Below are 9,867 nucleotides of genomic sequence, written 5' to 3'. Positions count from 1 at the left end.
CCCCCGGGTGACCTTTGACCTCTGCCTGACCCTGGCTGTGGCTGTCGACCTGTGCCTGACCTCTGGTGGTGACCTCTGACCTCTGCTGGTGACCTCTGGCCTCTGCCTGACCTCTGCTGGTGACCTCTGACCTCTGACCTCTGCTGGTGACCTCTGGCCTCTGCCTGACCTCTGCTGGTGACCTCTGACCTCTGACCTCTGCTGGTGACCTCTGGCCTCTGCCTGACCTTTGCCGGTGAACTCTGACCTCCGGGGTGACCTCTGGCCGTGACCTTTATCCTCTGCCCGACCCCGCCTGTGGCCTTCGACCTCTGCCTGACCTCTGCTGGTGACCTTTGACCTCTGCCTGAGCTTTGTTGGCGACCTCTGACCTCCACTGTGGCCTTTGACCTCTGCCGGTGACCTGTGCCTGACCCTGGCGGTGGCGTTTGGCCTGGGTTTGACCTCTGACCTCTGCCGGTGACCTCTGACCTCTGCCGGTGACCTCTGACTTCCACCGTGGCCTTTGACCTCTGCTGGTGACCTCTGACCTCTGCCGCGGCCTTTGACTTGTGCCAATGACCTCTGACCTCTGTCACGGCCTTCAACCGCTGCCCTCTGCCCGCGACCTTTGACCTCTGCGTGCTCTCTGACCCCTAGGTCGCTTGGGGGGGGGGGGCTGGGTGACCTCTGACCCCTGTGGGACCCCCCGCTGACCTCTGACCTCGCCCCCCTCCCCTTGGTGCTGACCTTTGACCCCACCCTGGGCACTCCCGGGACCTTTGACCTCTGCCCTGAGGCCACGCCCCCCACCCTTTGCACACCGCCCAGCACTTTTGACCTTTGCCCTTTCACCTCAGTGACCTCTGACCCCTCTGTGGGCGTCACCTTTGCACTTTGACACTCCCCCCCCGCTTCCTGCTGTGACCTTCCTCAGGGACCTCTGCACTGTGACCTCTGCACTGTGACCTTTGCCCTCTGACCCCGAGGGGTGACGCTTAAATAAAGGGGCGGGGCCTCCAGCCCGCCACTGGTAACCCTACAATAACACCGGTGCAGGCCCCAAGATGGCGGCGCCCTGCCCAAGATGGCGCTGCCCTGTCCCAAAATGGTGGCGCTCGCCGTCTCGACGCCGCCGTTCCCGGCGCTCCCCGCGCGCATCACGTGCCCGCGCGCTCATTGGCCGGCGGCGGCGCGGGGGCCCTGGGAAAGAAGGGCGCGCCCCCTCGCCCTTTCCTCATTGGCTGCGGCCGCCGTGCGTGTCACGCAGCGGCGTCCCTGCGCGCTTGATTGGCCGCCGCAGTTCACGTGACTCGGCGGTGAGGAGAGGAGCGGAACGCGGCCGCGGCGGAGCGCCCGGGTCAGAGGCGGGTTACCGGGGCAACGGGGGCGGGGCTAAGGCATTACCGGGGGCCTTCCGGGAGTACGGGGGGTGTGTCACCGGGGTTACCGGAAGGGTTAACGGGGGTCCCGGGGGGGAGGCTACTGGGGCAATCGGTGGGTTCTGGGCCTCCTGTGGGGGGCTCCCGGGGTCCTCCGTGGTTATCGGAGTGGTTCCGGAGCTACCGGGGGCGTTACCGGGGCAACCGCGGGGGTTACGGGTCTACCGGGGGGATTCTGTGGCTACCGGACGGGTTACCGAGGCTAGCGGGGGGGGGCTCCTTGGCTACCGGAGGGGGTTATTTGGACTACCGGGGGGTCACCGGGGCAACCGGTGGGTTCCGGGACGTTACCGGGGAGGCTACTGGGGCAACCGGAGGGGGTTACGGAGTTACTGGGCCGTTCCGGGGCTCCTGGGGGTTTCCGGGGCTACCGGGGGGGGTTCCGGGGGATTCTGTGGCTACCAAGGGAGCTCCGGGGCTACCGGAGGGGTTGCCGGGGGGGGCTACTGGGGCAACCGGTGAGTTCCGGGGCTCCCGGGGGGCTCCATGGTTACCGGAGTGGTTCTGGTACTCCTGGGGACGTTACCGGGGCTACTGGAGGGGTTACTGGGGTAGCCGGGGGGGGGGGGGGTTACCGGGTTACTGGGTCGTTATTTGGACAACCGGGGGTGTTATTGGGGCAACGGGGGCAATTCCGGGGGCTACGGGAAGGGGTCTGTGGCTTCCGGGGCTACTGGAGGGGTTCCGTGGTTACCGGGGGGAGGGGGGAGGGCTCTTTGGTTACCGGAGGGATTCCCGGAGCTGCCGGGGGCGTTCCCAGGGATACCGGAGGGGCTCCCGGGGAGGTTCCCGGTGCTGCTGACGGTGCCCCCCCCCCCCGCAGGCGGAGGCGATGCCGCTGCCCGTGGCCCTGCAGTCCCGCCTGGCCAAGCGGGGGCTGCTCAAGCACGTGGAGCCCGGTAAGAACCAGGGGGTGGGGGCGCCGGTGCGCCCCTCTACGGTACCGGGGAGGGGGCGTGGCCACGGCGGGAGGGGGTGGAGCCAGGGCGGGGAGGGGGGCGGTGCTCGGGGAAGGCTGAGAGGGGGGCGGGGGTGGAGAGTGTGGGCGGGGCCGTGGGGGGCTGGGGGTGGAGCGTGGTGTTGGGGGCGGAGTCAGACTGGGTTAGGGCTTGTGTTGTGGGTGGAGCTTAGTGGTGCAGGGGCGTGGCTTAGGGTGGAGTCTGTGCTGGGGGCGGGGCCAGGCTCAGGTTAGGGCTCATGGTGTGGGTGGAGCTTAGTGCTGCAGGGGCGGGGCTTAGGGGTGGGGCTTGGTGCTGGGGGCGGTGCCAGGCTCTGGGGGTAGGGCTCATGGTGTTGTGGGTGGAGCTCCGTGCTTAGGGGCGTGGCCTGATGCTGGGGGCGGGGTCAGGCACTTGGGTTAAGGCTCAGGGATGGGGTTGTGGGCGGGGTTGAGCGCTGGGGGCGGGGCTTAGGGGAGTGGATAGGCATGAGTAAGGCTTGGGGTTGTGGGCGGGGCTGAGTGCTAAGGGGCGGGGCTTAGGGGTGCAGGGAGGGGCCTGGTGCTGTGGGTGGAGCCAGGCCCAGGGCTCAGTGCTGGGGAGGGGGCAGGGGTGGGGGTGTGGGCGGGGCTTAGGGGCGGGGCTAAGTGGCTCGTGGCCCATCAGAGCCGGAGGAGGAGATCATTGCGGAGGACTACGACGACGCCCACGTGGACTACGAGGCCTCGCGGCTGGAGGGGCTGCCCCCTCCCTGGTACAAGGTCATCGACCCCACCTGGTGAGAGCCCTATAGGGCACATAGGGGCCCTTCCCGGGGGCTATAGGGCACATAGGGGCCCTTCCCGGGGGCTATAGGGCACATAGGGGCTCTTCCCAAGGGCTATAGGGGCTGTAGTGGCCCTTCCCAGGGGCTATAGGGCATATAGGAGCCCTTCCCGGGGGCTATAGGGCATATAGGGGCCCTTCCCGGGGGCTATAGGGCACATAGGGGCTCTTCCCAAGGGCTATAGGGCATATAGGAGCCCTTCCCGGGGGCTATAGGGCATATAGGGGCTCTTCCCAAGGGCTATAGGGCATATAGGGGCCCTTCCCGGGGGCTATAGGGCATATAGGGGCCCTTCCCGGGGGCTATAGGGCATATAGGGGCCCTTCCCAGGCACTATAGGGGCTGTAGAAGCCTTTCCCAGGCACTACAGGGGCCCTTCCTGAGGGCTATAGGGCATATAGGGGCCCTTCCCAGGCATTACAGGGGCTGTAGAGACTCTTCCCGGGGCCTATAGGGCACATAGAGGCCCTTTTAAGTCACTATCGGGGCTATGGGGGCCCTTCCCAGGGCGTATAGAAGCTATAGGATGCTTTTCTGGGCGCTATAGGAGCTATAGGAACCTTTCTCAGGGTATATAGTGGCTATAGGAACCCTTCTTGAGCACTATAGGGTCTATAGAGACCCTTGCCAGAGTGTATAGAGATTATAGGAACCTTTTGGGGACAGTATAGGGCCTATACGGACCTTTCCAAGATGCTATAGAAGCTCTTAAGGGTCCTTCCCAGGTGCTATAGGGGATGCAGGAAGTTTCCTGGGGCCTATAGGACCCCTTCCCAGCAGCCATAGGGGCTGCAGGACCCCTTTCCAGGGTCCTATAGGGCCAGAGGATCCTATAGGGCCCCGCTATAGGGTGCGTCCTGCCCCACAGCGGGCTGCCCTACTACTGGAACGTGGAGACGGACCTGGTGTCCTGGCTGTCCCCGAACGACCCCAACTCCGTCATCACCAAAGCCGCCAAGAGACCCAAGGGGGGGCAAGGTGAGTCAAAGGGCCCCCCCAAAAATATTGGGGGGCGGTTTTGGGGTATCTGTCTCCCCCCTGGACTCCACAGACCCCCCAATTTTGGCTGCGACAGACACCGAAGAACCCCCCGAGAGGGGCTACGAGAAGGAGGAGCCCCCCCGAGAACGCCGCTTCCACCGGCGCGAGGAGGTGGCGCCGTACCCCAAAAGCAAGAAAGGTGCGTGGGGGTCCGTGTCTGTGTCCCCCCCCTAATTTGGGGGGCTTTGCCATCCTGGGAGGAGGGGGTACCCCAAATTTGGGCCACGCTGACCCTCTTTTTCTTCCCTTTTCAAAGGCAGCCGCAAGGACGAGGAGTTGGACCCCATGGACCCCAGCGCCTACTCGGATGCCCCCCGGTAGGTGTTTTGGGGTTGTTTTTTTTTTTTTTTTTAAGGATTATTGGGGGGGGGGGGTGTCCCAAAATCTTGGGGGGCCCCTGGTGATCCCCCCCGCCCCGTTTTTTTCCCCAGGGGGACGTGGTCAACGGGGCTCCCCAAACGCAACGAGGCCAAGACGGGGGCGGACACGACGGCGGCCGGTCCCCTCTTCCAACAACGCCCTTATCCCAGTCCGGGGGCCGTCCTGCGAGCCAACGCCGAGGCCTCCCGCGGCAAGGACTGACCCCCCCCCAAAAAAATCCCCCCCTGCACCCCCCAAAACCCCCCTGCACCCCCCCGGGCCCCCCAAACCTCCCCCCACCCACCAGACCCCCCCAACCCCCCCTCTTTGGTGGAATAAATCCACTGCCGCCCCGCGACGTGTGGAATGATAAAGGGGGAGATTTGGGGGGGGGGGGCTTTATTGAGGGAGGGGGTGTTGCACAAGCGTGTGCAAGGGATTCCTCGCACAAGGGGGGGGCAGTGGGGTTGCTGAGACACGGGGGGGCTCACACGAGGGGCTGTTCTCGCACGAGGGGGCTTACTCATCCTCGCACGGGGGTCGTTGCATGCCCACGGGGGTTCTTGCGTGCCCACGGCCTCGCACGAGGGTCCTTGCACGCCCACGAGGGTCCTTGTGCACATGGGGCCTTGCATGAGGGTCCTTGTGCACATGGGGCCTTGCACGAGGGTCCTTGCACGCCCACGAGGGTCCTTGTGCACACACGGCCTCCCACGAGGGTCCTTGCACACCCATGAGAGTCCTTGCACGCTCATGGCCTTGCACCAGAGTCCTTGCACACTCACGAGGGTCTTCATATAGCCGCACACAAGAGTCCTTGCACACCCACGAGGCTCCTTGCATGCCCACTGCCTCGCACGAGGGTCTCCGCACGTTTCTCAGCCCAAGAGGCTGAGCCGACGCAGCTCCTCGCACGAGGGGCCGTCCTCCTCCTCGCACGAGGCTCCTTGCACGCTCATCTCCTCACACAAGGGTCTTCCCTCCTGCTCTTCCTCCTCCCACAGGCATCCTCGCACGCTCCTCTCCTCGCACGGGGCTCCTCCCTCCTCGCACAGGGCTCCTTCCTCGCACGAGGCTCCGACCTCCTCCTCGCACGAGGGCCCTCGCACGCCCGCCAGGCGCTGGTGGCGGCGCAGGAAACACGCCCGGGCGTAGGGGGGGGCGATGGGGGGCGTGGGGGGGGGCACGTAGCTGTAGGGCTTCTCGGGGTCCAACTGGAGGGGGGGAGAGAAGCTCCCAGTGCCTCCCAGTATAGCCCAGTACCTGCTGGAGGCGGGGAATGCCCCCAGTTCCCTCCCCCCCCCCCAGTTCTCTCCCCCCCCCAGTACCCATAAGTGTAGGTACTGCGGCTGCCAGTGCCTCCCAGTATATTCCAGTGCTCTCACTGGCTGCAGTAATCCCATTAGAACCTCCCAGTGTCCTCCCAGTATAACTCAGTTCTCCCCAGTAGCTGTAGGAAGTAGCCAGAAGTTCTCCCAGTATATCCCAGTACCACTCCACAGCTACAAGAGGCAGATAAAGTTTCCCAAGACCCTCCCAGTATATCCCAGTGCCCCCATCAATCTGTAAAACATAGAAGATCCTATAGGGACCCCAGTACCTCCCAGTATATCCCAGTACCACCCTATAGCTACGAAACGCTGACAAAGGGTCTCCCAAGACTCTCCCAGTTCATTCCAGACCTTGCAGGGAGCTCCCAAGGAGTCCTACGGCTTTCCCAGTGCCCTCCCAGTATATCCCAGTCCATCCCAGTTACCTGCAGGGGGTAGGTGCGGTCGGGGTCGTAGGCGCTGAGGTCCCCACAAGCCACGAAGGGGACAATGACGCGGGAGGGTCCCGAGAGCTGGGACAGGGCCAGGCCTGGGGGGGGGAACGACACATGGGGGGCACTTGAGGGGTGATGGGGGGACCCCAAACCCCCAGAGGCCCCCAAAACCTCCCAGGGACCCCACGACCCCCTCAAAACCCTCCAAGGACCCCCTAAAATCCCCCAAATCCCTTAATCCCCTCCAAGATCCCCAAATCTTCAAAGGGACCCCCCCAGAGACCCCAAAATCCCCCCAGGGACCCCCTAAAACTCCCCCACGGACCCCTTAAAATCCTCCCAACCCCCCCCCCCCCCAAAATGCCCTGAGGGACCCACAGACACCCCAAAATCCCCCCAGGCACCCCCCCCAAAACCCCAAAATTCCTCCAAGGATCCCCCAGATCCCCCTCAGGGACCCCCAGGCCCCCTAAAATCCTCCCAGAGACCCCCCAAAACCCCCAAATTCCCCAAAGGACCCCCCCAGAGCCCCTCCAGAATGCCTTCATGGACCCCCCCAAAACCTCAGGGACCCCCAGGCCCCCCAAAACCCCCCCAGAAACACCCCAATTCCCCCAAGGACTCCCCAGAGCCCCCCAAGTATGCCCTCAGGGACCCCCAAAAAACCTCAGGGACCCTCAGGCCTCCCCCCAGGACCCCAAAATCCCTCAGAGACCCCCCCCAAATCCCCCCAGGGACCCCCTAGCCCCCCCCCTTTACCAGCATCGGGGTCGAGCAGGGGGTTGTCCATGGTGGGGACGTAGCCCTCGGGGGGGCTGTACCCACGGCAGACGACGAAGGCCTCTGCGTGCGGGGGGGCACAGGGGGGTGTTAGTGGTCCCCCAAATTACTGAGGGTCCCCAAAATATAAAGGGACCCCCCCCCCAAAATCCTGGGGGGGGCTGTTGTCTCACCGATGCTGGAGTTGCGGCTGCTGCGGGGTTTGGCGCAGGTGACATCGGGGAAGAAGAGGCGCAGTTGGGCGTAGAGCAGCGTCACCTCCTTCCCCCGAAAAATCTGGGGGGGGGGCACCGAGGGCGGGGGGGGGGGGTCAGAGAACCCCTTTTTGGGGTCGCCAAACCTTCCCCCCCGCCTCATTTTTTGGGGTGTCCCCCCGTAGACTTACTTTAGCCACGAAGGTGCCCCCTTTCTTCAAGACGTGGGTGGTGATGTTCAGCGCCTGGTGGAGGTAAGACCGCGCCCCCCCCCCAAAAAAAGGGGTTGGGGGACCCCAAAGGTTTTGGGGTGTCCCTAGAGGATTGGGGAACCCCTGAGGGGGGGATTTCGCAGGGGGGGGTCATCTTACTTACCGCCAGCAGCAGTTGAGCCTGGATGTATTCATCCAGGTCGTGCAGCCCCGTCACTGGGGGGGGGGGGGGGAAATTTGGGGTTCAGGGGGGATTAAAGTGCCCCCCCCCGACCCCCTCCAAGCGCTCCCCAAATTCCAGCAGCCCCCCGACCCCCCAAAACTCACCGTCGGGGGCCCCGTCGCAGACCACCAGGTCGGCCGGGTGCCCCTCGAAGTGGCGTTGGATCTCCTGCGCCGTGGAGACCTGGGGGGGTGGGGGAGAAATGGGGGTCTGGGGGGGTTATTCAGGGTCGGGGGGGCCTTTTTGGGGGGAAATGGGGTGAGGGGTGTCCTGGGGGGGTGAAATGGGTTCTCTTGGGGGGAGTAAATGGGGTTGGGGGGGGAGATGGGGTGGGGTGGGGTCCTGGGGGGTCAGGGGGGGCCTTGGGGGGGGGAATGGGGCGCGGGGGGTCCTGGAAGGGGAAAACGGTGGTCAAGGGGGTCCCTTGGGGGGGGAAATGGGGGTCAGGGGGGTGTTGGAGGGGAGGGACTGGGGTGGGGGGGTGCTCCTGGGGGGGAAATGGGGGTCTTTGGGGGAGAAAAAGGGTCTGGGGGGGTCCCCAGGGGGGTTGGGGGGACCCGGGGGGGGGGGGAACCCACCTTGGTGATGTCCCCCTGGATCTGCAGCACCCCCGGGAGGGGGGCCATGGCCTGGAGATCCACCGCCACCACCTGCGCCGGGGACCCCGGGGACCCCCTGAAGGGCAACAGGGGGGTCAGGGGGGACCCTACGATCCCCACTGCCCCCCCCCCCCCTCCCCAGGACCCCCTCCCACCCCCCAAACCTCCCCCCAACCCAGGATCCTCGTAAGGTCCCTCAGAGCAGCCCCACAGCACTCCCAAGCCACCAAACTGGGACTCCCAGTCCCCCCAGACCCCAAACTGGGACTCCCTAGTCCCCCCAGCCCCCAAACTGGGACTCCCTAGTCACTCCAGCCACCCCAGACTGGGACTCTCAGTCTCCCCAGTGGCCACCAGTCCTCCCAGTTGGGAGCCCCAGCTCCCCCCAGCACTCTACACTGCGACTCCCAGTCTGTCCAGACCCCCCAACCTGGGAATCCCAGTGTCTCCAGCCCCCTCCCCCCCCCAAACCAGGACTCCCAGTCACCCCACTGCCTCCAGCTCCCCAAATTGGGAGTCCCAGAACCTCCCCCAGTCCTCCCAGTTGGGACCCCCAGGCCCTCCAGCCTCCCCAGACTGGAACCCTCAATCACCCCACCCCCTCCAGCCCCCCCAGACTGTGACTCCCAGTCCCTCCATCCCCCAAACCAGCACCCCTCAGCCCCTCCAGCCCCCAGACTGGGACTCCCAGTCCCCCCCCAAACTGGGACACCCACCTCAGCTTGCGGCTCAGCACCTGACTCCAGCTCCCGGGTGCGGCGCAGAGATCGACGGCGCGATGCACCCCTGGATGACACCCGTCACCAGACGCCTGGGTGTCCCCCCGCCCCCCTCCCCCCATCCCAGACCCCTGGGTCCCTCCCAGTAACTCCCAGTAGCTCCCAGTTACCCTCAAAGAGGTGGAAGTGCTGGTCGAGCTGGAGCAGCTTGAAGGCGCTGCGGGCGCGCCAGCCCTCCTCCTTGGCCAGCCGGTAGTAGATGTCGCGCTTGTCCTTGGAGGAGCGCCCCATGGTGAGTTTCTGTAGGTCCTACTGTAAACAAACCCACTGTTTACGTAGGGCGCGGCAAAAAAACGAGGGGTTCTGGGGGGTTCCAGGCAGGGTCCCAGAGGATCCAGGGACTCCAGGCTTCACTCACGGGTCATGAGGGGGCCCACAGGGTGTTTAAGCTGCTATAAACCCCCCCAGTGTTGTTTATTTGTAGGCCCTACTGTAAACAAACCCGCTGTTGACGTAGGGTGCGGCAAAAAACAAAGGGTTCTGCAGGATTCAGGGGCTGCAGGCTTCGCCTGGAAGGTTATGGGGGGATCCACAGGGTGTATAGGCCGCTATAACACCCCCCCCCCCCCCCCCCCCTCAATGCATTTAATTGAGATTTCGCTATATTTGCGGGTCCTACCCTATTTAAAGCTCTTTTTACAGTTACTGCGCATGCGCGTAGCCGCAGCTGGCCGTTCAGGCGCGCACAGCGCATGCGTGCCGCCCCGGTGCTGACGCATGCGCGTTACC

The 9,867-nt window shown here is 64.9% G+C and overlaps 2 protein-coding genes across 2 annotated transcripts; one reads left to right on the top strand and one right to left on the bottom strand.

Moving 5' to 3' along the window:
• The first annotated feature begins 2,116 nt into the window (after nt 1-2,116).
• Nucleotides 2,117-4,937, top strand: PQBP1 (polyglutamine binding protein 1). The gene is made up of 6 exons (XM_082501376.1): nt 2,117-2,320; nt 3,026-3,137; nt 4,054-4,163; nt 4,261-4,365; nt 4,483-4,543; nt 4,658-4,937. The coding sequence occupies exons 1-6, from the start codon at nt 2,254-2,256 to the stop codon at nt 4,806-4,808; spliced, it is 606 nt and encodes a 201-aa protein (XP_082357502.1). The 5' UTR covers nt 2,117-2,253; the 3' UTR covers nt 4,809-4,937.
• A 48-nt stretch (nt 4,938-4,985) lies between these two features.
• Nucleotides 4,986-9,694, bottom strand: FTSJ1 (FtsJ RNA 2'-O-methyltransferase 1). The gene is made up of 10 exons (XM_082501377.1): nt 9,249-9,694; nt 9,076-9,145; nt 8,339-8,435; nt 7,865-7,943; nt 7,701-7,753; nt 7,517-7,570; nt 7,305-7,407; nt 7,111-7,194; nt 6,343-6,446; nt 4,986-5,800 (listed from the first exon to the last, which is right to left on the bottom strand). Exons 1-10 carry the CDS (start codon nt 9,367-9,369, stop codon nt 5,465-5,467), a joined length of 1,101 nt encoding a protein of 366 aa, XP_082357503.1. The 5' UTR covers nt 9,370-9,694; the 3' UTR covers nt 4,986-5,464.
• Between the last annotated feature and the right edge of the window lie 173 nt (nt 9,695-9,867).

This window comes from Vanellus vanellus, assembly GCF_965231255.1.
Source record: "Vanellus vanellus genome assembly, contig: HAP1_SCAFFOLD_2418, whole genome shotgun sequence".
NCBI lineage: Eukaryota > Metazoa > Chordata > Aves > Charadriiformes > Charadriidae > Vanellus > Vanellus vanellus.
This window is presented reverse-complemented; position numbering and strand designations above follow the sequence as displayed.

Excerpts from the sequence above, each read along its gene's own strand:
- PQBP1 (XM_082501376.1), top strand. The coding sequence starts at position 2,254 with ATGCCGCTGCCCGTGGCCCTGCAGTCCCGCCTGGCCAAGCGGGGGCTG. Across the intron at positions 4,164-4,260 it reads GAGACCCAAGGGGGGGCAAG|ACACCGAAGAACCCCCCGAG; the intron begins GTGAGTCAAAGG and ends TGGCTGCGACAG. Across the intron at positions 4,544-4,657 it reads GCCTACTCGGATGCCCCCCG|GGGGACGTGGTCAACGGGGC; the intron begins GTAGGTGTTTTG and ends TTTTTTCCCCAG.
- FTSJ1 (XM_082501377.1), bottom strand. The coding sequence starts at position 9,369 with ATGGGGCGCTCCTCCAAGGACAAGCGCGACATCTACTACCGGCTGGCC. Across the intron at positions 9,146-9,248 it reads GCACTTCCACCTCTTTGAGG|GGGTGCATCGCGCCGTCGAT; the intron begins GTAACTGGGAGC and ends GGTGTCATCCAG. Across the intron at positions 7,195-7,304 it reads CAGCCGCAACTCCAGCATCG|AGGCCTTCGTCGTCTGCCGT; the intron begins GTGAGACAACAG and ends CCCCGCACGCAG.